Source organism: Suillus subalutaceus (genome assembly GCF_016647625.1).
Source record: "Suillus subalutaceus strain FC151 chromosome Unknown DFJ58scaffold_199, whole genome shotgun sequence".
Classification (NCBI taxonomy): domain Eukaryota; kingdom Fungi; phylum Basidiomycota; class Agaricomycetes; order Boletales; family Suillaceae; genus Suillus; species Suillus subalutaceus.
The window spans coordinates 27,568-52,601 of NW_024540448.1; the positions used below are offsets into that span (position 1 = coordinate 27,568).

The following is a 25,034-nucleotide window of genomic DNA, read 5'->3' on the forward strand; positions in this document are numbered from 1 at the left end:
CTCAGGCACTATTGTCTTCACATATCTGAAGGCTAAAGTTGTAATATACTAAATATCTGAAGAGCGACCGGACTCCGTCAGGGCACGACCGTGACCGAACCAGTAGGATCAGACGCCATGTCTCTCATCAGTGACCCAGGGTACGCCTGGTAAGGTCTGGACGATCCAAATGGTGCACTCATGCCTTTGATACACAGATATTTAGTTCACAGTTTAAGACTGTCTTACCTGCGTAATGTCGATGATCCTTATGGCGCGCGTATAATCTCCCTGAGCCCATCCTATACCTCAAACTCTTATATTGTCGCAGCATCACTCGCCGATGTTCATCGTTGGCCAGAACTCGAATATCCCTCCAGTCCGCCTATATCAGACGATGAATCAGAGGCTCCTGATAAATCCTCATCCGGGTTCCCTGGGGCCACTGGTCTTAAGCACCACCAAACAATCATGGGCAACAGATCGGGAGCGTTTGGCTTGAGAGTATCAGGTCGACGTACTTCTACATCAAAGCGAGCCTCTCTCATTGCAAAGAGAGCCAGCATGCATAACGAAGGAGCAGATGCTCCCGCTGCCCTGCCGCGCGTCAACTTCATAAATGCTGCTAGTGACGTTGATCCATGTCCAATCACTTCAGAACAGGCTGATGTATCGCAACCTCAACCCGCACTGAGGAAAGACGACCCCCCCTCCTGAGCTACCCCCAAAGGATATTCCATTTGTGCCAAAATTCAAAGGTGCGGCCGAAATGGAGGCCAGGCGCAGGGTACGAATGATGGCGCGCCGCGGTTGTCCCAGCTTCCATGCCAAAAGATTCCCTCCGTAACGGCACGTGGCCTCAATCCCGATCTCTCTTCGTCCGATGATGAGGATGGCATGTTGGAAGATGATACGATGACGACTATGATTTGGTTGCCCCAGGAGACGACAATATGGATGAAGTTGACGAATTTGATCCGTACGGTGTTGCATAATTCACTTAGTTGCAAAGCTCACCGCCTTATATAAAGAGATTTCGCTGCCACCCGAGGCATGCACTCGGACAGCGCATCCGATGGGGTTTCCCTTCTCTCAGGGACCGCCTCAGTACTGTCTGGGTCTAATATATCCACTCTTGGAACATCACCGTTCGTTGCTCCGCACACACGAACACGCTCACGACTCAGCCCCGTGTCTGAACATCGTGCTACGGACAAGACTGACGAAGGGTGCCTTCCAACCCTTCATTCTAAGCCCATCGAGACTCCTTTCGAGATGATCAATCCGGTATCAAAGCCTGATCAGCGATCTGAACCACCACCCCCCAAACACGAAACTCGCAGAAGAGGCGTCTCAATATCACTACCTGTTATCGACACTCCATCCGACATGACATTCACACGCAAGCCTGTCGCGCCAGCGCGCCCGCATGCATCTGCTCTCACTGCTATCCTTGTTTCATCAGGCGGTCCCGCCAACCCATTCAGTGAACTGTATGGTGCCATATCTGGACGGGGGAGAGACGGCCTCAGTAGACGTCAAGGTTTTCTTTCCGCATGCGGAAGAACCTCGTGGTGAACATGTGACTCTGAACGTGCGGAAAGACGCGACTATCGAGGAAGTCATCGGTTTCGCTTTATGGACTTACTGGGACGAGCGATGGCTGCCTGAACTGAATGCAGGCGTTAAGGATGATGACCCAAAGCTCTCGGCAATAGGTTGGGTCATGCGCATTGCAGAGGATGACGGCGAGGTCGATGAGGATTTTCCGCGTATGTCCAGTTGGTCGCTGGCTGTAGCAGAAGATTCATATTTTTCTTTCACAGCACCCGACCGTACGCGCAAGGTCTCGGCATTTGGTTTTGAGGCATTCGCTATTCTACCTGCTACCCCCGCTGCAAAGTACGATACCCATTTCTTCGTTTGTCAATGCTAATTATGCCCCTCAGTACAACAAAATGAACAGCTGGAGACCAATATACAGCGACGGCCCTCGAGAGTTATGGCGGCGCCAAAGAAGCAGGATTCAGGACCTCCAGGCGGCTTGGCGTTGCCATCCGTCTCCGGCCCTACAAGCGCGATGTTCGGTACAACTCCAATCTTATCGTCTTCTTTGGGTCCTTCGTCGAGCCATGGTCCCCAGTTGTTTTTGCGTATTCGTGTTGCAGACACCGCTGATGCAGTCCATATATCCACCACCATCCCTGTGTAAGTTACATTTGGCTATGTTGCCCTCTATCCTACTCACTGCTGAGCACAGATCAGCGGGTATGTACATGCAGGAGGTGCTTGAAGCAGTTTGCCGGAAGAGCAAAGTAGCAAACCTCAAGGACTATGCTCTGATCGTCAACGAACTCAACATGCTGGCGTACCTCGATCGCACGGTTGCTAGTCTCGGAGGTAGACGCGAGCTGACGTTGGTCAAGAGATCCACGCTGCCTCAACTGGGCATCGAGCCCGAAAGCAGATCAGCACGCACCACTGACCCGAATGGTACTAGTAACCATCTTACGCTCAGAATAGCTTCTAAGTGTTTTCTTTCTCCAGCTTCTATTTCCAAACGGATATCGGAAATCCCAGAGATGCAGCTAAGCTCTGCGGCCGACTATGCGACAGCATACAAGGTTCGTTATCCTTCTTGATGGGTATTCCTCACGGTGTTAATTTTCGATAAAAGAGATACACCATTTACCGCAAAATGCCTATGCTGGCCCGTCAGGAACGCACTTTGGCCATTGATGGTGTTTATATCCATGTAAGATCCTCCATCATCACCAAAGCTCGGAAATGACAGTCTTCCTCCAGATCATGCCATCCACAAACAAGGCCAAAGCGGTCTTTGATAGTGGAAAGACGGTGTCATTCCATATCAAGAGCATCATCCAATGTCAACAGTCCGCGAAATCGTCGACGCTGTTCAAGATCGTCGTACAACGGGACAGCGGGAGCAAGCGCTACGACTTTGAGGCGGATACGCCGAAGCTTGCGAGTGAGTTGAGGCATTCGCTGTTGTTGTCCTACCGAACTGATGGTGGCGACAGATGAGATTGTGCAGACCTTACGGATGCTGAAATCCCATTTGGACCGTTCCAGTACCGTCAACCGCTTGCGGCGCAGCAGACAGGTGGTATAAACGAAACATGGGTCCTTGTTTTGTATCGTTGTATCACTGTAATTGTATCCAATTTTCTGAGATTATTCCCTGCCGAAGAACTCATGAAGCCGGAGACGTTATTAACTGGCGAGTGGTCGCTGGGCGATAACTCTGGAAGGTGCGCGATTACCGGGACAACGGATTCTATGAGCATGATCATCACACGAGACAAAACAATGCACACAAACAACTGGTAAGTATGTTGTGTACGATGTAAATTTTCCCTCTCCGAATCAAGATAGGGAGTGCTGGCATTGGCAATGAGTTCCACACTGGGCCAACCGTTCCTTTTATCTTGTCGAGTGCAAAAACAGATCACTTGCCCTAAAAGCCCCCGTCTGGCTCATTCGTTGAACACGCAAATAAAGCTCTGTCTCGAGACGTTCAAATTATAGTCTCAGTCAACAGTACTTATGGGTCATTTTCATCATGAAGAGCTATATTTAAGAGGCGGAGGGATGTAGGCGGTTATATTTGGAGGATATAGGTCTTTGACAATAACAAATATTTGATTGCTGAGCTTGCTGGTTATTTGGCCAGTCATACTTGGAAGAATCGGAATTTGCTCGGAGCTGAAGCGCTGATGCCTTCTGACCGCTACACGTGCGTTGACGAGGACTGCATTCAACTGTAATAGACGCCATATAGTACGTACGTATAATATGTATTACACCACACATGGAAATATCGTTAAAGACGACGTAAATAATCTCATGATAGGTCAACAATGATAGGCAATCCGCATGCTTATTCTCCAGCCTAAGAGCCCAACAACAATGGACAAATGTCAGGCGAGATTAACGGACACAAATTTCGTGGAGATGAAGCAACGATCTCCTGAATGCGCACTTAAGCTCCACTTGAAGAAGATTCTATAAGGCGCTTGAGGAAGTTTACGGGCTGTGTTTATGCATGGACAGGCACTATCCTTCAAAACGGCGAATCATACGATGTGGTGGTTAAAAAAGTGAGTAACGCTGATGAGTCCAGGACATGAGGGCACCATCGCAGTTGCGGCCTTAGGTCTACGTCGGCGCTAGGTCGGTTGCACCGACACTAGTCCGTGGTAGCTGATTTGAACGTTTGGACTTCGCGAAGAAATAACGGACTTCTTCAACCTACAGACACAACATCAAACAATGGGAATGCATAAATGGGCAGGCTGCAGGAAGGTCAATTGGCTGCAAATCCACCCCGTTGTATACACACATACCAACATTTCCAGTCAACCCGATACAAGATGTTGAAACGTATCGTAGCTTTGTTATCCTTGACGATCCTAGTCATGGCAGACGACTCGCAGTGCGACACAGGAAAGATTATGTGCTGTGACTTGAAATCCACGGTACATCACCAAAATATTGCTCGGCGAAATTATTACTGACTTCCATTCCACAATAGTCCTCCGATGCGGCAGAATATTTCGCGCTGGGGGGAATCGACAAGCGTCGAGCAATGAATGAATGCTCGGGGGATAGTGTTGTGGGCACCTCCCAAGGCTGCAGTGCGAACCAGGAACCCCTATGTTGCGAAGAGGTCAATACCGTGAGTGCATCAGTCTTGTCAAAGTATACCCAACTTGACCATTCTTTCAGAATGGTCTGGTCAATCTCAGTTGTTCACCTATCAACGTCAATGCGTGATAACCAAGGAACTTGTATATCAGAGTGCGGGCAAAGGATGGACTCCCGCAGTTGCATAGACAGATCCAGGCTTGGCCGTAGAATTATTGGATGCTATACAGACCCTGAGCTTAGTGCTCACCAAGCAACGCGTGAAGATTCAAGAATCTAGACAAACACCTCGACGAGGCAACCAGAATCTGTCGTGACACCGAAGTTTAGCGCAAAAGCGGTCCTTTGATAAAATATTAAGGATGAAAGATCGAATATGTAGTGCCCATAGTCACTACCCCGAGGATGGATCTCCTAGTAGGATCTCGGGCAGAGTCATAAGTTCGGGTGGCGAATATGACGATCACGGTCACGTCGTCACGAGACGTGTACGTACTAGTATCGAGTCTACTAGACTTAAGACACAAACCACTCCAAAGGTCTCACAGACCCCCCGGAGAACTAACCGTGTAGTACTATGTATGAGATATAGGCTCCGGCGAGCGCTTGTCAGGCCTTAATGCAGATGCGGCCAGCATGCCAGCTCGGGCCCATCTCGCTTGCTGTCGTTGGCATGGGTTTGTTGCAAAGCAAGCACTGCGGCAGGGACATTTGGCTTGCCTTCAAGGACATTTGCCTCGTCTCGCCCCTGCCAGGCTCAACGACACGTATCTCGGTTTTGGTACTGGCGTCCCTCTATCTCCTGCAAGTCTATCGCCAAAAACAACGAACGACACGCATACGAGGACCTCAGAGCCCAGGCTGGGTGTTTGGCTTCGCCAAGATACTGTTAGATTCCACCGCTACAACTGAACTATACGAACGTTGGGCCAGAGAGTACGGTCCAGTGTGCAAGGTTCCGGATATCTTTGGACAGTCTAAGGTTATACTATGGGACCCCAAAGCAATATCTCATTTCTTTGCAAGAGACACATGGTTGTATAACCAACCTCCGTTCAACAAGATTGCTCTTCAAACAGCGGTATGTCGCTTTACCTTCTTGCACAGCTATAGGGTAACGGCGCGCTTATGCACAATGCGACTGACAGATTGGAAGAGGAATGTTGTGGGCCGATGGTGAAAGTCACAAAAGGTTGGAAGTAAGACCTCCGAGTTGTGCCGAGCTAAATCCATGTCATTTTCTCTCATTCATCAGGCAGCGCAAGGCCCTCAATCCTGCCTTTAGCGCAGCTGCTATTCGCAGCTTGATATCTGTTTTCCATGATGCCGCTCACAAGGTCAGTCACTAATCGACTCACCCTGCACTTCACTCAAAATGTGTTACAGACAGTGATCGCTTGGGACAGTGAGATAGAATCGAACCAAAGAACTCATTGCGCAGTAATTGATGTTCAACAATGGTAATTTTTCTCCCCAAAGTTTCGTACCTGCGCACTCAGACACATTGTGCAGGATGAATCATATCTCGTACGTATATCCATTCCTTTCTACCAGGCTGATGTCTTATCAAGCACCTGCCACATAGACTCGACAGTGTGGGCATAGCCGTCCTGTCCCATGACTTCGGCGCACTCGGTGGAAACGACTCCGACGTCGGGCACGTCCTGAATGCATTTAGTTCATCCGTTGATGTTTCCAACAACTTGGTCATATTGGCACAAAACTTTCCTTTCATCCTGAAGCTGCCATTACCTCGCACACAATTCTCCCTAAAGTTTCGCCTGATAGTTGGAAAAATATGCCAGGAGATGCTATCGCGGACACGCAAGGAAAAAGAGACTGGTGGCGCCGCGCAGGGGGATAAATCATGTTTGGGTTTGCTCTGTGAGTCTTGCCGTTCATTTGCCAAATCTTAAACCCTGAAATTGTTGTGTAGTGAAAGCGGAGGAATCTGGTGAGAGGGTGGGACTGACTCCACAAGAAGTAATAGACGAGGTACACGACTCATAGAACTCTCCTGAACTATGGGACGCTGATCTCCGTCTCTGCCAGGCAAGGGTTCTCCTTCTCGCCGGCTTTGAGACCACTGCAGGTAATGTGCATTCATCTAACAAAAGAATTGAATATTCACCGTTGCTCACATTTTATCAGTCAGTATGACAGTAAGGTTCGAATCGTCAGCTGCTCCAGCCGTGTTTCTCAACTCCACAGTGGGCTTTGGTAGAACTCGCGCGGAATCTAGACGTGCAGACGAAGCTTCGCGACGAGTGTCTAGAGTTCGGACCGACCCCCTCATATGACGACCTCGCGAATAAGCTTCCCTACCTGGACGCTGTGGTGAATGAAGTTCTTCGCCTCCACGCACCAATCAAACAGATCCAGCGATCGGTGCGTATCCGACTCAAATATGCAACACAAAACACTTGACCGAGTATGACAGGCTACGCAAGAAGACATCATCCCGCTCAGCGAGCCCTTGCGCACAGCTTCTGGTAACTTTACTGAGAGTGTATGCATCCCAAAGGGGACTGTGATCGTTGTCCCGTTCGCTGCACTCGATTGCTCTGTTAGCATGTGGGGCCCTGACGCAAAGGTGTTTAAACCTTCCCGGTGGTACGAACGGGACGAGGGTACGCATGGGGCCAGAGAAGCCCTGCAATGGCTACCGTCATTTAATGACATTTGGTGACGGAGCGCGGATATGCCTTGGGAGGCTATTTGCGTTGACAGAATTCAAGGTACGCAGCTGCGCATTGAGAGTATTGGTTCTGGATTGTTTTGACCAGGTCTGGTTTCGTCTCAGGCTGTGCTGTTCGCCCTTGTGCGAAACTTTATGTTTGAGATGGCGGATGGCCCTGGAGTGCAGATTGTGGAAAGTTTGGGAAATTTACCAAGGCCGGAGGTGGTTGGGAGTGCTGAGGCTGGAAGTGTGCCTCTCCGGGTGCGCCGCTATGAAGTTTGATTGCTCTGTAACTGTGTAATGGTATCGTAAGAAGTTGACTGTATGCTAACGTCAAGTCATCGATCTCAGGATCAATGTATATAATTTGCCGAATTTTTGGGTCAGGGCTGGAGCGGTATTGGTTTTCGTGCATTTGCAGGTTCAAATCGAAGGACGCAGAAGAAATTGCGCTCATGAAGGGCCTGCGAGTGGACACGCCGTTAGCGTGAATCCCACTCCGAAATTGCAGTGTCCTACCGTAACTGTGAATTTCTGGTTAGTATTCCGTAAACTGCGACGGAGAACACATAAAAGTAAGGAAAAAAAGTGAAAGGGCTCCCCATCTCCCATCTCTGCCCGCCCAGTACCACACCCACCCATTCAGCTTCTCTCACCAAAAATGATCTTTAGCATCTTCGCCCTCATTTCGTTTGCCCTCTTCGCTGCTGCTCAAAGTCAGTGAGACACCGGTATCATCGAGCGTCGTAACAAAGACACCATAGTGAGCCATAGTGAGCTTAGTCCAATGAAAAGCACGCAACGATCTCCTAATTCAAAATTTTGTAGTATTGGCAAACAGAGCCTACCTTGACCGAGCTCGGCCTGGTTGACGTCGCTGCAGTAGTGGATGCATTTGTGGCTCTCTCGTCCAATGGCTGTGCGGCAAACCAGGAGCCTCTGTGCTGCGAGAATGAGAAATACGTGAGTACCAAAGCTACGAGTTTAGGATTTAACCAATGTTCCCTCTCCAGAATGTAAACAACGGATCACGGCGTAGGGGTGAAACTGGTAGGTCTTGGTTGCGTGGAGCACTACCTTATCTCGAATAGCATTCTTGTATCACTATGCTCCTTGTTTCAAGTTGTTTGTGAGCCCATCAACTACCATGATACCTTCCTGTCCACCAATGGGGCTGTTGCTGTCTTCTTTTCCTTATGGTCAAATGAGTTCATTAGCACAGACTCCCCAAGACTTGTGACTTTGTGACTACAGTCGCGCCTACACAAATTTGTAGCGCACCTTGTATTGACGATGTAATCACCAAGGCTAATAGATCAGGACATCAACTCCCTGACATTATGAAGGTACTAACCATCAAAAGTATGCACATGCCTCAGATGTTTGTCAAGTAGTGTAGTGGATAAATCTATATGATATGTAGGACAGAACTAGAGTGAATTTAGCCTCTACGACGGAACAAATCATGATTCCCGTTGCGCACCAACGAAAGGCCCTCGACGGGATCAACGAGCTCGACAAATCACTTCCCCATCTAGATTTAACTGCAAAGCCTCTCGCGCCTCCAACCATTCATGCTCTTTGTTTTTTGTCCGTACAACTGCAATTTCACCCATGCCCAGTGGTTTAATCGTCTGCGCCCGGCGTCCGGAGCAAATCCGTCGCAACTCCCCGATATCCATGAAAATGCGTCTGCTGGGTCTACTAATGAGCTCCATATCCGAAAGGACAGGCCGGTCGTCGCGGTATTTAAGCTCGGCCCATATACGGCGCTGGGCTTCGCCAACACGGAGGAAGTCAGTGGGAGAGGGTGACTCGATGGTTCCGCGCGTGACGTTGGAGATGAAGCCGGTCCGTAGGAGGATGCTTAAAATACCGAGGTTTTGCGTTGTGTGGTCCACCGCTATTTTATGGTGTCGTGCTCGAAAGGCGTTTTGCACGCGAGCACATAAGTCATATGGTAGAGGCATTGCAACTATATCAAGTATGTTAGTGGAAAATATGTGAGACGCAATTGAACGCACGAGACACTCAAGTATAGCCTACACCTTAGCTGAGTGCGGATTCAAGCAGTGAAGCACTTAGTGCATTCAAAAACGAGAAGTGAAGCTTCGAAAGATTAGGTAACACTCATGGGGGTCAATTCAGAGGGGTCGCACGGTGGGTTGTTCTAATTTCGTGAGTGATGATCTAGCTACCAAACACTTAAATCTGACATGGACTCCAGAACACGAAAAATTTACAGAAACTCCATGCCAATACCAACTTGGAAGCCCCTTCGCACACCATCGCTCTTACTTGCAACAAGCGGCACCCCAAAGTTTACCTCTACCCTCACAGGATCGAAGCGGTATATAAGGCCAACTCCCGCAGATATCGAGGGTTTTCTTAGACACCCTATTAAATTCTCGCTGAGTCCTTTCGCTGTCATAGGCAAAGAACCAAAGTGCAATCAGTATCTTTCTAGAGGGAAAAGGATCGGGTAGTTACGCACTTCCGTCCATTGCATCCAACCTCCCAGCGTTCACAAAGATGTGTGACTTGATGGGCCAATGAGGTTTCCGTGGGATATCGGACACCAAAGAAACGCCTGTTGACCAATAAATATCACCGCCAAGTGAATCAACTAGCGCGGACAGATTAATAAAGGCCTTTTCCACGTTAAAATTGAGAAATACCTCCATCTCGAGGGCCTATGCTGTTTGCCCTGAACGACCTTAAACTGAGAGGGCCACCGAGCTGGAACCTATCAGAAAAATGGCTAGGGCCGGTAAGAGCCTTTAAGAAGCCAGACCGTGCAGCTAATGAGAGGCTCTGCATGTTCAACATGAAGTCATGCCATACTGATCCAACAATAGTACGAGTCTCACCATTCCTGGAACGAGGCGCCGGGAAAACTGACTTTCAACCTCAGCCTTGTAAAATGACACGTCCCCTGACAGTCCAGCTAGTTCTTGATAAACCTTGCCATAGAAGCCACGCGACGCTGCAAGCTTGTCATCTCTGGTATCTTTTGTCCACGAATGAGAGATCGACGACTTGATAGTGTGACCAGCGTGTTCGCGAATACTGCATGATCCTTAAATACAGACTCAATGATATACGTGTTCAGCCTGACCTAACTGATGCATTTGATGCTAAATTGTTGATGTGCCTTAAAACGACCTGATACGCAACTTCGTGGACACCATGAACTCCCCAGTTGCTCTTCAGGAGCACAGATTCAGTATGTTTGACATTTCACAGGAGAAGTAATAAAACTTACATTTGTTGCAACCTTTAAGCCGTGTGAAATCTCCGAACAACTTGCAAAAGACGAGAGATCTCGCTCCTGACTGAACAACGAAAGTTGGCCCGTTGTGCGCAAAGACGGCGAAAGAGGAAGGGAGAGAAGCCCGTGGAAAGAACGACGCGTTTTTGTTCCTGCTGAGTAGTGTCCTTCCAGGAACTCAGCTCCACCAAATATGTTTCGCACTCTGCCCGTGACACTCTGTGATGGCAATGAAACATGAAGGTGTCATATCGGTACTAGTAAAAACACGATGCTCACAACGCTACCCTCATTATTACCAAATTCCGTGGCACTTTTCAAGTAGAACCGGCCTTTTTCACGTGTGGTGACAACAATATCAACGTCCCCCTCCCCGGCAAGGTGATCTCGACTCCTCTGGATTTTTGCGTCAACAGAGTGAAATAGGTCCGTCTCTTGCAGAATGTGGCTTATGCCCCTTGCAGTATACAGCGCTCCTTGCAGGTTGTTCGATTTGTGCGCCCGGTCGTCTGTGTGCCGCGCAAGCCATGGCTGAATCAACCAACCTAAGAAAGACTTCCTGGTATTTGTGGCACCATCCACACGGATTGAAGTGACTGATAGTGATGTCTCGAGATTTTGGTTGACCTGTTGTTGATCCGTTCGGAGGTGATGTGAATGCGGATGAACGTGTCACTCACAAGCTCTGCAAGGTGAAAAACAGCAGACTCATACTCTCCACGGAGTTTTCGTTCAAGGCGAGCTTCCTGCCACTTCTTGAGTTTTTCAAGATCATCTTCCTTGGGCTCATGAGGATGCGCAGTGCGCTGCAGCGGAGGATGCAAGCCCTCCGCCATTCGAGGAAGACAATTACTTCTCTTAATTATTTTTACAACTTGTTTTCATTCCAACTCCGACATATGCTATATCTGGAGAAATTGACGCGCGATCAAAATCACGTGACTTCTTGCGGAGCCGAGGCGTAAATTTCTCGACAAAAGTGGTGCCCATCATATTGAACATGTACAAGTTAGCATGGCAGCAAGACAGCGCTCTCCGGCGAGCGCGAGAGCAAATTGAGGGACAAGTTTCTGACATATTCACAGCTGACTGATATATTGAAGGTGGGTGAAAAATTTTGACACCCCTAGATTTCTGACATTTTCACGGCTGAGTGTCCCGGACATATGGTCGATGGCGGAGAAGATAGCGGAATTTTTTAACCCCCCAAGATTCTAGCCACTTTTCACTGGTGAAATTTTTGGATAACATGCAGTATCAGGCACCCCAGGTTCTCTGCCCTGTGACCACGCGTTTCTTGCTCAGTTTGCGGCCTCCATGGGGCATAACTTCGAGGAACAAACGCAGAAGTTACTGAACGGGACCGAGAATGCTCCAACGCAAATTACAAACGGGGTAGCTCCACAGCCCAGCATCTCCTTCGTATCCTCAGCACCAGTAATAATGACCAATCTGCCGACAGAGAATACTCCTCTACTATCAACTCCGGTTCCTCACGTAGAAGAGGGTGTGCACTGTTCGAATGAAAGGGACTGTCACAGTACCTGGGTAATATTCCAGGAGGAACTTGGCATCCTCACGAAATATACCCTTCCCATTTTTGCGTTCGTACAGATTGCAGCCTCCCATGTAGCTTTCACTAATCTTCGATCATCGCAGAACTCACCTGTTTGAGTTTAGTTTCAATATCGCTTCCGTAGTGGCTATCGGTCACATCTCCACGACAGCACTTGCTGCTGCAACATTAGCTTTCATGACCGCAAGCGTATCGGGCTACGCCATCGTACAAGGTCTAGTATCTGCTCTCGACACACTTCTCCCTGCGGCATGGACATCTAGCCATCCGCAATTAGTCGGCTTATGGAGCCAACGCATGCGCAAGTATTATTCTTATGCATGCTCCTATATCTAATCATTTCCGCAGTTGTTGTGACGGCCACAATCCCTTATGGTATGTTTGTCACTTGTCCCCACCGATCTCTCATTGATATAATTTCAGCCTGTTTTTATGATTTGGTTCAACGCTGAATCCATTTTACTCCTGCTCAGACAGGATCCTGAAGTTGCGCACCTAGCTGCTGTCTATTTAAGATGGTCGTCTTTTGGGACTTCCAGCATATTCTTTCAACTGCGTTTCGCGGTGCGATAGTATACACACCATCGGCATCTTTAATGCTGACTTTCTGAGAATTATAGGCGCTACTTTCAATCTCAAGGTAATGAATGTCACATCACTAGAAGGGTTACATACCGATCGTCAATTGCTTTTTGAGGACTCTTCGCTGTGCCGACCAAGATCATCCTAGTCGTGGCGCCGATCAACGCCCTCCTTGAATTACGTTTTTGGTAATAGTCCTGATTTTTTAACGTTTCAATTGGAAGCTCATGAACATTCTAGTATGGGGTCCTGAGTCCGTCAGGATTGGCTTTATTGGAGCTCCAATCGCGACTTCCATATCTTTCAATCTGATTTCGATTTCATCAGTAATATATGGCATTTTCTACGTCGAGAAGACTGCCTGGCATCCTATCTCAATGCGGAGCTTTACTGGCTTGGACTGTCTTGTCAAGCTGGGACTCGCTGGCGTTGGCCAGACTGCATCTGAATGGTGGTCATGGGAGCTTAATAACTGTGCGTATATTGGTATGCAACTTAAGAATGTAGATGCTGATCTGCGTTTTGACAGTGGCCGCCAGTTTGTGCGAGACCAACCGCATTAAGTAGGCAAGCTCGCTAATATTTATTCATAGACTCGGGCCTGCTGCCTTAGCTTCCCAATCCGTTCTGCTCATCTCAAGCTCCTGTACATTTCAAGCTCCCTTCGCCCTCTCCTTGGCTACGTCTGTGACGGTATGTTGTGTCACATCCAATCATGTCTCGGCTGATGTCCAGTAGGATTGGGAATCTTTTGGGCGAAAAGCAGGCGAGGCGTGCCGGAGTTTCCGCATACGCCGCGATTGTTCTTGCAGTTGCGATTTCGGCAATATGGAGGTATATATGCGCCAGTTTCAGGTCAAGCAGTGTTGACATGCAGACAAACTTTTTAGTACCATGTTTATATCGTTCAGGCAGTCGTGGGCGTATATCGTCAATGATGACCCCGGTAGGATTTCAGTGTGGTGTGCACTCCAATACTCATTCAGTCTCAGAGGTGGTAACGCTGGTGGCCTCGGTTCTTCCGGTTGTTGCCATGTATCAGGTCTTCGATGGGATCGCCGCTGTTACCAGTGGTGTCTTGCGAGCACAGGGCAAACAAGTAAGTGCTAGGTTATTTCATCGCACTCTTTGATTCAGTTCTCTTGCAGCTCGTAGGCGCACTTCTCAATCTCAGGTAAGGTCTACGCACACCAGCCATGGTTCTCTCGATAACGTATTTTTTGCAGTGGTTACTACGTCATTGGCATTCCTTTTGGTGTTTGGTTAACTTTTAAAATGGGCATGGGACTAGTGGGACTATGGGTGGGACTCACAGTTTCCCTCGTTTATTGCTCTGTCTGGGGCACCTATCTGTGTATTGCAACCGACTGGCAGAAAGAGGTGAAGAAAGTTTCGGATAGGCTTGCTATTGAGAACAAGAATGAGGCGGAGGAAAATGGATCATCACATCTATAATGTTCATTTATTTCATAGATATAACTTAGAAGAAAACCGTTCGTCTGTGAACGGAAAAGTATTGTTCATATTCATTTCTTATCTACAGTAGTAGCCAAGAGTAAACGACATTTGCTGTACTAGGCTTGCTTGCATGAATGAGTGATGGTCTATTTTGTGTTCACAAGTCAATCTCATGATAGATGGGTAATGAATGATGTGAGACAATTCGTGATAAAACGTGTATTTATATGTCCATAGAATTTTGTAAACCGGGAACTACATGAAGGTTCTTTACAGTGCGCCGCTGGACCAGACTGATAGACTGTCAGTGTTCAAAAACATTATGGAGGAACACATCACGCACCGTTGGAACACATCAAGTGGGCTGTCATGACCTTCAGAACTACTAGAAAGTTCCGGGCGCTCTGTGATCGCCTTGTTGGGTATCCAACAACTCAAGGGACTGGTTCCCTCCTCATAGCTTGCGTGAGATACATACAGCAATAATCCATCGGAGTCCACGCGGGCAATAACTGACGTAGTAGATCGTGAGGCCACTGAATCATGAGTGCCATCGACGGCCATATCATGCAAAGTGAATTCTGGTGGTGAGACATGCACGGGGATATCAACACTAATTTCTCGTGTTGATCGCGCCATAGGGATGACAAACGAAGAGAGGGAAGTCAATGTGGTATCAGTGTGATACGGTATTGGGACAAAAGACGTTGGATATGGAAAGCGGTAGCGCTCGCGCTCAGAAGTAGGCATACTTGAAGATGACCCGGCATTGTGAGATGAAGTGTCCGCTGTCGTGCAAGGAGCTGTAAATGAAAAATTTCCAGATGGTAAAGGGGGCTTTGGAAGTTCTGCTAAGCGGGTATCTCTCCACCAAAACCTACGTATAAAATTTCAGGAAGCAGATCGTTTGCATGTAATGCATGCCCACCTGAAAGGGGTCTCGCAGTCGCCGACATCTTGACCCTTCCACTTGAGCACGTCCAGGACATGAATGATGCCATTGTCCCTCCAGTTGACATCTAGAATACAATCGAGCACTGTAAGAGGTGGGAGGGAGGATGGAAATCTAGGAAGGAGCATCTTGCCCAATACACGAGATCGAAGAGTCGTATTTGGCGCTATCAGAATATGATGAGTTGAAAGGTTCGTCCAAGAAGCTATTACATACATATCCCAACTATTCCGGTTGACTGATGAGTAACAGCCAAGCATCGTTTCCCAGTAGGAACGGGTGCCACCGCTACCCAGGCTGCCTCTAAATCGCGTGGAAGGCCATCGATCACATCACCGGATTGATTGTCCCACAGGTGAGCTTCTTCATTCATCTCCAGGAGCTCAGCGTACATGCATTTATCAGCCCATTTGGACGGTTTGGCTTTGATGCGTTTACGTCGGGTTTTCCCTCGTCGCTTGGCCGACTGCACTATTTCGTCATTGTGCGCATCGGAGGACAAAGACGGGGTCTCCAGAGGTTGTGACACCATCTGCACAAAACCGGAGACACCTTCACGTATTATCTCTGGCTCATCCTCGAGGTCACCGTCATCATCAGAGTTCCCAAGATTGAGATCGGCGAAAGCATCGAGTTGCCTGGAGGATTCAAACTTTTGTGCTCGTCTCTGTAATGTAAGTCGATATTAAATATTCGAGAGAAATGCGCAAATGTCCATCACACACACGCGTTTCTGTTCTTCCAAAGCCTAGTAATACGTATTCTTAGACAAGGATGATCAGAGATGAGAGTATGTCCTTTGCTCACCTTAGATCGACGCGCCTCTTGGGAGATAAGCTTGTCTGTGAATACAGTTGGTGGAGATTTGAACAGGACTTTTCTGTCTGTTTTGGTGAACATGGCCCAGTGTTATGAGGGTTGGATCCCAAATTCAAGTTCAACAAGTGGCAAACGAGACTTCGAAAGTTGCAGCATGCATGTATAGATGCCGGCCAGCAAGCGGCCAGAAATAGTACTTAGATGACTAAGCTTCGGTCTCAGATTTTAGATGCTTGTTTTTTTATAATCAGAAATTTAGAATCAAGTCTGTAGCCATCATGGTCGGCACCTTCAACTACGCCTCCTCTCGTTAATATATAGTTTAAAACGTTCACTGGACCTGGGCGATGAGTGTGCCACCGTCAGATGTGCCACAGGATGCCACCCGCCATTGTGATGTGGCAGTGCTAGTGTTAGTGTCCATTCCTCGTTAAACTCCCGACACCTACTTATGTGGTACTGCCTCAGGCGATTTCGGTGCTGCTGCTCTCAGTCTGTCAAAGGCTTGTACGAGAACACTCCACTTAGCTATCGGTTGCAAGTGAACCACATTCTCGAGGGCGACCAAAATTTGTCCAACATATAAGATGTAGGGTAAAGCCAGCTATATGTTGCCTGGTCACGGAAAGTGATGTAAAAATCACTGCGTACTACATATGTAGAAATCCATCTACATTTCCTTGCGGTTCAGCGTACATGTGTCTGCACGAATTCATCCTACAAAACCCGAATTCACTCCCACTAACCGGATTGTTGTCGTAACAGTCCTTCAGACATGGTATACTCTGTTAAATTAGAACTGCAAAAGTTGTACCTGAATAGGGCACACTAATGTATCCTGGCAGGACAGGATACTTGTGCAGCTCAGCACTGGGGACGCCGCGACAGGATTCAAACCTAATAAGTAGTACTGAATAACAATGACCAGAAAGGAAATGTATCATGAGGTGAGTGCGTCAACGAATCCCCTATGTTTGATCTCGTTGATGCGGCGTCGGGCCAATTGCAACTTGTTCAGCACTATTCACCACAGCCTATTTTATTTTCCCATTCATTCTAATTCACGCGAAAGCTACAGTTCAGCCCGCTACAATGAAACGACATAGTCGTCCTTCCATTCCGGCATTTATCGGCGCGCTAGTCGTGTTCAGCATCCTGGCGGGCTTAGCACTGAAGATGCTGGGAATCACCCCAAACTCAGTTCTATTTGCGCACACAACATTGGAAGACTCGCAGTCTCCCTCCAACATCACCTCAGAACAGGGCGGGTCTCCAGAGGTCGATCCCGAGCTCGACGCTCTCCGTCACTTAGTCTCTCGAACCAAAGGGTTTTATGCACGCGACTACAGCCTCTGGTTAGGCTGGAATAATGTATATCCCAGATTCTTTTCTGAACTATGCAAGTGATGGCTGACTCCCGATAGATGCGATACATCATCGAGACAGCTGTTCTCCACGGACGTATTCTAAACCGTACTACAATCATACCCTCTTACGTCTACGCTCGTGCCTGCGAATTCGACAGGTACGTGCTATGCTTGTATCGACCCCCACATTTTAAGATTTTCCCAGCTCCGTGTGCGCTGCGTATGCTACTATGGTCAATAGGGGGGACGCAACCGGAAAAGATGAATGGCGCCAACTCCCCGTAGAAAAACAAATGGCCTGGAGAATACCCGTGTCTCTCATGTTCAACTTGACCCATCTGCGTGAAACACATGCAGTCATCACAGTATCTGATTATCTCCGCTTGCACAACATTTCGGTCGATGTGGAAACCACCAACGGACGTTGGGATACCGATTTATATCACCGCGGCATCAACATCTTCTCTGACAGCAAGGTGGAACCCAGCCTCTACGTTATCAAGAATGAGTGGTATGACGCCGACGTTATTCGGGTTGATCAGCTGCCACAAACTATGCGAGAGAGGGGGGGATGGAACATCACTCATGGACAAGTCGGGTCCTGGGCTATCGCAGAAAAAACCCCTCTATCGAAGGCATTGCATGATGCAATGACATCGGGCGCATCGGTTCTTGATTGGGACACTGTCCTCGTAGTCGTGGGAGATAATAATGACCCGATTGAGACTGAGTCATCATCGACATCGGCTGGCGGTATCGCAAGTGCATTGGAAGAGAATGGCTGGGAAGTGCTTTACACTTACGGCGGCATGTAAGTCTATTCTCTTGTTTGGCTGGCTCCGAGAATAAGTCCATCTGCCTAGCTGTGGCTCCGACGCAACGAAAGATGTCGTGGTTCCAATCCGAGAAGCAGCCCCGCGAAACCTACTGCGTGGACTGTACGAAGACTTTGGGTTCATAGAGCAAGATGTACTCCTCCTCCGAGGTGAGGTTCATTCGGGACGGAAGCCGGTAATTTCTTTTATCCCCATCTACAAGATGCTTTAATCACACCCAGTGAGTAGGGTGCCCTCAAGTTCACCACCTCTTGAAAGTCGAGAGAGATACACGCAAACAGTCCTGTATGACTTTCGTCTCACAGACAATGTGATTGAGCTGGCGGATCAGCTGTCTAACCGCATGGTCGAGAAGGCTGGCGGACGGATGTGGATGGGAGCGCATATGCGACGGGGAGACTGTCAGTCCACATATTTCTCGAATGCATCGACGCTCACAGCAGGTATTCTAGTTGCGACGTTGAAATGGGCTATGGAACCGAGTTTCACAGCTCATCTCGCCCGGGTTAAGCGCCATCTACGCGACGGACGTGATATCCTACAATTTGTGCATCGCGGGACCTCTCTACACGTACAAGGTTCCTCCTGGTCAAGCTGATCGCACGCCTCTACTTCTAGATCCTCCCGCAGATCATGACCCGTGAGACATGTAGCTTGCTTTTGATGAGGAGAAAAAATTATACTAAAATTTTCAGATTCTACATTGCCACTGACGAACGCGATCCCACGAATCTTACATACCTGCGTAGTCAAGGTGCCGTTTTGATTTCGGACCTGCTAACGATAGACGATCGCCGAACCTTTGGATGGTCTCTGATGCTCACCGACGTCCTCAGTGTGGTCGAGCAGGCAACCCTTGCCCACGCAGCGTACTTCTATGCTCATGCATACAGTTCGGTCGCCGGCGGTGTCGTGAATCTTCGTGCCTCTCATGGAGCCGATCCACGAACTGCGTTGCTGGAGACTTGACAAGTTTGACGGATTCCAGTATACCAGATTAGATATAATATATTTGCTTGTAATAGCATTAATGACTCGAGTAATTTGTTAGAATTAACGACGAACCAATTAGGTAGCGGATCAAAGGACTGCATTAATTGCTAGACATTTGACAGTTGTGTCGGTTCTAGCGTCAATGTCGATTGACCTCCCGTTAGCTCACGAGTCACAAGTGTGAGTGATTGAATCAGTGCAATCACAGGGACAATCGATAACATTGTTGAACATGATCACGGTATTAATTCTAGGTATTTGATAGGACGCGGAGATGTCGCCGAGATATGATCGATTGGCTGCACTTTTTAATAAGAGCTACGCGAACAACAACCTAGTGAAAGCCCCATTGGCGAAAGTGCTTGTGTTCACTTTGATAGAGGTGACTATTTTCAGCCAAATATTGATTTGATTGAAGTATAGAGTACGACGGATGATCAGCTGGCGCATGATACTCAGTTTTCAATCAGTAGAAGCAGGCGCTCGATGGTATCGCAAAGGCAGGGCTTGACTACCGTCGTTAATGCGGTGAGATCGTACTTGCGGAGATTGAGAAGCTGACTGATACCACTCGCGGAATGACAGATGTCAACCTGAGAGAAAAAAGGACGAAGCGAGGCTCGACATGTCCTTCTTACCCCTAGGCTATCGTGATGTAACTTGTCAGTTCAAGGTTGAGCAACCTCATATCACCGCTGTCAAACTCAGTCCGCAGTTTGTTTCGAGAATTTGAACGTGAATACTTGGCATAGTGTTCCATTCGAAAAATGGGAGTTTATGACCAGAAGGTTCGATGGGAAGGTAGGTGTCTTCGCTCACAGCCTGAGCGGAAATGAGGGGAGGTAGACACGATGGTCAAAGTGGGATAGACAAGTACCGGCATACTCTTCTCATTTCACATTGTTCCGTCGGTGTGAAGGATCTATGAGACGTCATTGTGAAATGTACCCCCAACGGAAAAAAGTGCTATACAAGGTTATCTGGGGCGCATATAAGGCTCCTGGAGGTAATTTCTTGAGAGGACGTTGCCATTTGGAGTCGATTGATGTTGTCCAAGCCGTAAGCCAAGAGAGGTACCGGAGTCGCGCCAAATACTGGGTCGAGCCATCCCGTCGAGGCGCTGTAAGATCGCAACGATGTAAGGTTCACTTTGATCAGTGGACGGAAATAGATCTTGCAAGGGGAATTCCAACTTGTAGATTTGAAGTTGTATAGCGAGCCTTGTCCTCGGGCGACTGATAAGCATAATGACATAACGTTTGCGGGCCTACACTCAATATGTGATAACCCATCGAGCGTAACCCTTCCTCCATTGGTTCAATATGAGCCAGCCAGGATTGGCAGTGGTATGTACGAGCCATCGGTACGAGAAACCAGAGGTGGGTATTAGTCCGTGCGTGTGAGTAAATTGTCGAAGGCTCCCGAACTATGGTCTAGTTCAAGTTGGACAAGAATTTCGATTCCTGAGGCAGGGTCTTTGGAAGTGGACCCGGAAATTTGACCTCAAGTACTGCGTTGCACTGTGGTCAGCAACTCTAACGCTGCAGTCCACGATCATAACCAAACCCATCATACTAATCAAGGGGTTCAAGCGCCCTCAAGTGCTTAGCCGGTCGAGAGCCCGGAGTATGCAGAAAAGCATCGAAGCTTGTTGAGAGAATGATACGCCCATCATGGTTCCGAACATACTACCAATACCGCAGTATCAGGTCCAACTCTGCTGCCGTAAGCAAGTCCCAATAATTGAATGGGCCAAGTTATGCCTCACTTCCAGAGTCCAGGCCGGAACGAATTCGCGTGCCTAAGTAGCCAGTCCACCAATCACAAAATATCTCTTGAACCACGGACGAAGACTGCATTGGTATGTGAGACGCCCGGCATCGAATAGACACTAATGCGGTCAGGATGAAATTTCAATCCATTGGATGACATCGCATTTCCGCCGACACACAGTGAATATTGATTTTCGGGACGGTGAATTTGAAAACATACTTATGGTTCATCATCATATAGTGGAGCAACTGAATCTTGATCATGGACTTCAAATTTCAGCCATGACGAAATACCTTATTCAAGTCCGGAGTTGCAGCGGTCTTCCCCCTGGCGCGCGCGGAGGGCCGCAGGAGCAGCCCCTTGAAGCAATGGATTTTCCCCGCCCATCGACGATTGTGACTGCGCACCCTGATTAATACGTATCCCAAATGATCTCAAACTTTGGTTATATTTCATCTTCTTCCTTCCATTCCCCCTTCTACAGATGCAGCGATGAGTAAGTGATATGCAAGTAAATGTGTGATGAAAGATGCGGCGGTATGACCTGAGGTACAATTGCTATCTATGCGCGAAAAGATTGTGATGTTCGGGTTGAGCGGGATTCAAGTATGAACAAGAATAAGAATCACGAGAATAGTGACGTATAAACAAGATGCAGGTGGAGCACGGTATTAGGGCGGACCAGCGAGACGAGAGTAGCTCGAAGACATAGGTTGAATGCGATAGGAAAGGCAAGGACCGAGTACATGTATAATTCCACAACAGATAGTGCAGATGGATGACAGTAGAGGATGAGATCCACCACCAACGAGCGGAAATCCAGAGGAACCATACGAAAACCGGAGCAGGGAAAGCAGCGAGCGAGCGAGATGGCTGAGTAATGACCAAGGTTTACAATTCAATAACGAGTGTGGTAGAATGAGAATAACCAATAGATAGTAGTATGAGATTGACAAAAACGCGTGCCGGCGTGTTGAGCAGAAAGAAGCGACCCATTCCGCATCCTGATTTCCACGGTCACCAATGCTTGACTGTGAAAACCATATTAGCGTCCAGGAAGATGACTGAACTAAGCTTACATACCCAAATGGCACCTATTGTGCCCTGCGCCAAAAGCCCCTCACGGTGTTAGTGCGAGACGCCTTCATTGCCGAAGGCAATGGAAGCCTCGAAACCAGTGCAGTTGGCTCGTCAATTGACATAGGTGACTTCGGTTCCATAGTCGAAGGGCTCGCTTGTCCGAGGTATGGTGTCCGAGGAGTCGGCACAATAATTTTTGGCGGTGGAGCGATCTTCGACGGCGGAGGTGGAAGCATGGATATTGGTGGCGCGTTAAAAGATGTCGGATGAGGAAGCCGCGATGATGAAGACTGCGAAGCGAGCATTGATGCTAATTTTGATGGGGGGGTGAATTTTGTTGGCGGTGGTGGGATCTTCGACGCAATTGGGCTTGCCCCATTTGGGATACTGGAAGAGGAGACAACTACTGTCCGGGGAAGAGGAAGTTTTGAAGGAGTTGGCACGGCCCGAACCTTGGGTGTTTTTGGTCGCGAAGATAGCTTGAAGATCGACTTGGCCCTACTGGGCGCCGAACTTGGCATGGGATGAATAGAGATGGGCGCGTCTAATGCGGCAGATGACACAACCGAATTCCTGGAAGATCCAGATGCCAATAGTAAAGACAACCTTGATGTACTATGACTTGCGATGGGCGACGGAAGCAAGGACAGCTGTGATGCCGAAGCCGAAGGAGGGGTAAAAGCCTGCAGAGAAACCAGAGACGCACTCCGGAATGATGTAATAGTTGAAGCAGATTGGGGAATAGGCGGCAATGTGTCGTCGAGCACGGTGGCGCGGGAAGGGATTCTCGATAACGAGATGGTCGGTACCGGTGGCACCGACTCCCCATTGCCCATCGCACCGTCGGCTGCGAAAGACACACGTGATGCACCGAATGACGTACGCGAAGGGGACACAGGGAGCGGAGGCACCTCCGCCAAGGACGACACTAGTGGACGTTGAGATGCAAAAGATGCACGTGATAAAGAGAATGATGCCCGCAGACTGGCTAGGGATGATTTCTTTCCAATTGTCTTTGCGGGTTTGACGACTCTCTCGTCTGTATCCGACTCATAGTCATAGTCGGTCGAAGCTGTGACATTGCTATCTGAACGGCCTGGGGAGAGTTTCGAGATGAAAACTGATAAGACGGGTGCGTTTTGCGCGGGGTTTTCACCTCTTTTGATACCTCTTTGTCCTTCTTGCCCCTCGAGGGAGTTCTGGACCTGAGGAATGTCCCTGAAGATGTCGGCGTCGGATCGGAAGGTGAAGGAGTTAGTGATGCCGTTGTGGCAACTGACCATCTGCTTTGAAGATCTCCCGAGCTATTAGTGGGCGAGCGTAAATGCTGAGATTGTGCGGTATTATCATTTACACAATCCTTCGAGTCCGAAGGGGTGGCGCGATACACTGTCAAAGAAGGTGACGTAGAGAAAGCAAGTTCAGGTGCAGAAGCGGCAAATATAGTGGTACTCGGTGATACGGGGAATGCAGTTGACGAAGGAGACGCTGAAAACGCAGTTGTCGATGGTGAAACGGGAAGCGCCGTGTCGGATGGAGACATCGGAAATGAATCATCACCGCGATCGTCGGAATGAGGCTCCGGGAAGCGTTCAGTATGAGGGGATGCTGGCAGTGCAATATTTTCCGGTGAGCAAGGAGCGAAGGTCGCACTCGCAGGGGACGCAGGAAAACTGACACAGGGACTGGTAAGGGCAGTTTCGCGAGATGGGGCGTACGAAAAATTGGAGAGCGTAGGGGACGGGTATGCTGAATCACGATCATCATGAATCGGTGACAGCAGAGAAAGTTCCTGTTCATCCTGAACTTTCATGTTGAATGATTCCATGCGTCGGAGGAAAATCGGATCGGGACGCTTAAGGTCTGAAATAAGTTCGTGTTGAGTGTCTCCGTGCACAATTACGGAGACAGGCAATGGCGGTGTAAATATATCTTGTGGTTGGCTCTGATCAGACGACAACGTGCTTGTGAAAGAAGGCAGCCGTGAAATGCGCATCGATGAGGAACGTGAACGCATGACACGCGACGAAGTGGACTGCGTCGTGGATGTCGCCGGCGAGGGTGGCGGAGGAGACGGCAAAGGCTAAGTAACCGAATTTTAACTCGATAAATAGCGGATCATAAATAGAAATACCTTGTCCATGTTCTTGTACGGAGTAGTAGGACTGGACTTCATTTTCCAGTGTGACATTTCCTGCACGAGGAAACGAAGTGCGCGCTCGCGTTCGCGCTCTTCCCTCACCTCATCCTCAGCAAAAGTCTGAGAAGGAGAGACGGGGAAAAATAGAGCATCATAAGATGGACAAGACTCTGGTCCTGAAGAACATTCTACCGATGACCGCGGTAGGAGGGGAGAGTCGGGTCTGTCAGAACAGAATGTACGGTGTGCTCCCAATGAGGAGGACGGCGAAGGTGAAGGAGCCCGGGAACAGCCGAGATCATCTTCGTTGACTCGGGTGTCTGACTCTGAGAGGGCAAAATCATACTGGTGCTCTATCCAAGAGTGCACACGGGCATTGCGTGTGGTTGAGTTGTCAGATAGTAGCTGGCGGAGGAGAGCAGTGTAAGCAATGTCGTCTTCAGACATGCTGGCAGCCATCATGACTGGGGACGAAAATGAAAAAAGGAGAACCAGGTCGGTCCATTTTATTACAAGTGCGGCAACTTGCAGGGCAAACTTTTCGTTAGGAAAATCACATAAAAGTTTCGTTCCAAAAAAACGTGAGTTAGCTAAGATTGGCCTTCCGATCTCTTCAGATCTGTAACGGGTACTGAATATTAATATTATTTTGGCTTCTAGACTTTCCTTTTTTGGATTCTCAGCTTCCGACTGGTCTTCGTTACCGTTCGTGGGTTCCGTCGCTAACATAAGCGGAACCCCAAATCTATTCAATTTCTGTCTCTGGTTGGGCGCAGTGGGATCATCCATTGTGCGCCCCTGCACCAACCCTGGAAGAGAAGGTCTTTAGCCCACACGACGCAAGGCAACGTGTCGCATTC

The 25,034-nt window shown here is 48.6% G+C and overlaps 8 protein-coding genes across 8 annotated transcripts; 4 read left to right on the forward strand and 4 right to left on the reverse strand.

Moving 5' to 3' along the window:
- Positions 1–117: 117 nt before the first annotated feature.
- Positions 118–3,112, forward strand: DFJ58DRAFT_719127 (stress-activated map kinase interacting protein 1-domain-containing protein; the record flags this gene model as incomplete). The annotated part of the gene is made up of 13 exons (XM_041384573.1): positions 118–140; positions 198–585; positions 680–766; positions 799–958; positions 1,013–1,477; positions 1,500–1,751; positions 1,806–1,904; positions 1,929–2,187; positions 2,240–2,472; positions 2,527–2,603; positions 2,657–2,734; positions 2,785–2,968; positions 3,021–3,112. 13 exons carry the CDS (start codon positions 118–120, stop codon positions 3,110–3,112), a joined length of 2,397 nt encoding a protein of 798 aa, XP_041236919.1.
- A 2,207-nt stretch (positions 3,113–5,319) lies between these two features.
- Positions 5,320–7,642, forward strand: DFJ58DRAFT_818913 (cytochrome P450; the record flags this gene model as incomplete). The annotated part of the gene is made up of 11 exons (XM_041391883.1): positions 5,320–5,728; positions 5,796–5,839; positions 5,903–5,984; positions 6,034–6,107; positions 6,242–6,531; positions 6,584–6,642; positions 6,700–6,744; positions 6,859–7,035; positions 7,088–7,277; positions 7,342–7,385; positions 7,451–7,642. Coding segments are annotated over 11 exons (1,573 nt in total), but the record flags the coding sequence as incomplete, so codon positions are not given.
- Positions 7,643–8,640: 998 nt separating this feature from the next.
- Positions 8,641–9,437, reverse strand: DFJ58DRAFT_818916 (ribosomal protein S8). Its single transcript, XM_041391884.1, has 3 exons — positions 9,352–9,437; positions 8,811–9,302; positions 8,641–8,757 (listed from the first exon to the last, which is right to left on the reverse strand). The coding sequence occupies exon 2, from the start codon at positions 9,295–9,297 to the stop codon at positions 8,833–8,835; it is 465 nt and encodes a 154-aa protein (XP_041236921.1). The 5' UTR covers positions 9,298–9,302; positions 9,352–9,437; the 3' UTR covers positions 8,641–8,757; positions 8,811–8,832.
- Positions 9,438–9,474: 37 nt separating this feature from the next.
- DFJ58DRAFT_710215 (surface antigen-domain-containing protein) lies at positions 9,475–11,434 on the reverse strand (the record flags this gene model as incomplete). Its single annotated transcript, XM_041383812.1, has 8 exons — positions 9,475–9,751; positions 9,822–9,953; positions 10,006–10,141; positions 10,198–10,396; positions 10,446–10,534; positions 10,593–10,817; positions 10,878–11,225; positions 11,279–11,434. The coding sequence occupies 8 exons, from the start codon at positions 11,432–11,434 to the stop codon at positions 9,567–9,569; spliced, it is 1,470 nt and encodes a 489-aa protein (XP_041236922.1). The 3' UTR covers positions 9,475–9,566.
- A 159-nt stretch (positions 11,435–11,593) lies between these two features.
- DFJ58DRAFT_818921 (mate-domain-containing protein) lies at positions 11,594–14,334 on the forward strand. Its single transcript, XM_041391885.1, has 12 exons — positions 11,594–12,202; positions 12,258–12,475; positions 12,523–12,557; positions 12,598–12,738; positions 12,787–12,814; positions 12,872–12,937; positions 12,997–13,234; positions 13,350–13,439; positions 13,492–13,590; positions 13,647–13,702; positions 13,749–13,866; positions 13,983–14,334. Exons 1-12 carry the CDS (start codon positions 11,916–11,918, stop codon positions 14,209–14,211), a joined length of 1,605 nt encoding a protein of 534 aa, XP_041236923.1. The 5' UTR covers positions 11,594–11,915; the 3' UTR covers positions 14,212–14,334.
- On the reverse strand, positions 14,335–16,135 carry DFJ58DRAFT_818929 (uncharacterized protein). Its single transcript, XM_041391886.1, has 6 exons — positions 15,974–16,135; positions 15,894–15,914; positions 15,383–15,833; positions 15,143–15,332; positions 14,558–15,091; positions 14,335–14,507 (listed from the first exon to the last, which is right to left on the reverse strand). Exons 1-6 carry the CDS (start codon positions 16,064–16,066, stop codon positions 14,438–14,440), a joined length of 1,359 nt encoding a protein of 452 aa, XP_041236924.1. The 5' UTR covers positions 16,067–16,135; the 3' UTR covers positions 14,335–14,437.
- A 942-nt stretch (positions 16,136–17,077) lies between these two features.
- On the forward strand, positions 17,078–19,274 carry DFJ58DRAFT_818932 (uncharacterized protein; the record flags this gene model as incomplete). The annotated part of the gene is given in 8 exon segments (XM_041391887.1): positions 17,078–17,356; positions 17,410–17,510; positions 17,558–18,163; positions 18,216–18,363; positions 18,417–18,427; positions 18,447–18,735; positions 18,767–18,828; positions 18,884–19,274. The coding sequence occupies 8 exon segments, from the start codon at positions 17,078–17,080 to the stop codon at positions 19,155–19,157; spliced, it is 1,770 nt and encodes a 589-aa protein (XP_041236925.1). The 3' UTR covers positions 19,158–19,274.
- A 2,774-nt stretch (positions 19,275–22,048) lies between these two features.
- On the reverse strand, positions 22,049–24,621 carry DFJ58DRAFT_865279 (uncharacterized protein; the record flags this gene model as incomplete). The annotated part of the gene is made up of 3 exons (XM_041394153.1): positions 22,049–23,252; positions 23,315–24,117; positions 24,169–24,621. 3 exons carry the CDS (start codon positions 24,619–24,621, stop codon positions 22,049–22,051), a joined length of 2,460 nt encoding a protein of 819 aa, XP_041236926.1.
- Between the last annotated feature and the right edge of the window lie 413 nt (positions 24,622–25,034).

Excerpts from the sequence above, each read along its gene's own strand:
- DFJ58DRAFT_818929 (XM_041391886.1), bottom strand. The coding sequence starts at position 16,066 with ATGTTCACCAAAACAGACAGAAAAGTCCTGTTCAAATCTCCACCAACT. Across the intron at positions 15,915-15,973 it reads AAGAGGCGCGTCGATCTAAG|GCTTTGGAAGAACAGAAACG; the intron begins GTGAGCAAAGGA and ends ACGTATTACTAG. Across the intron at positions 15,092-15,142 it reads GACTGCGAGACCCCTTTCAG|GTTTTGGTGGAGAGATACCC; the intron begins GTGGGCATGCAT and ends TTTTATACGTAG.
- DFJ58DRAFT_818916 (XM_041391884.1), bottom strand. The coding sequence starts at position 9,297 with ATGCCTCTACCATATGACTTATGTGCTCGCGTGCAAAACGCCTTTCGA.
- DFJ58DRAFT_818921 (XM_041391885.1), top strand. The coding sequence starts at position 11,916 with ATGGGGCATAACTTCGAGGAACAAACGCAGAAGTTACTGAACGGGACC. Across the intron at positions 13,235-13,349 it reads TGGGAGCTTAATAACTGTGC|ACTCGGGCCTGCTGCCTTAG; the intron begins GTATATTGGTAT and ends ATTTATTCATAG. Across the intron at positions 13,703-13,748 it reads TATCGTCAATGATGACCCCG|AGGTGGTAACGCTGGTGGCC; the intron begins GTAGGATTTCAG and ends ATTCAGTCTCAG.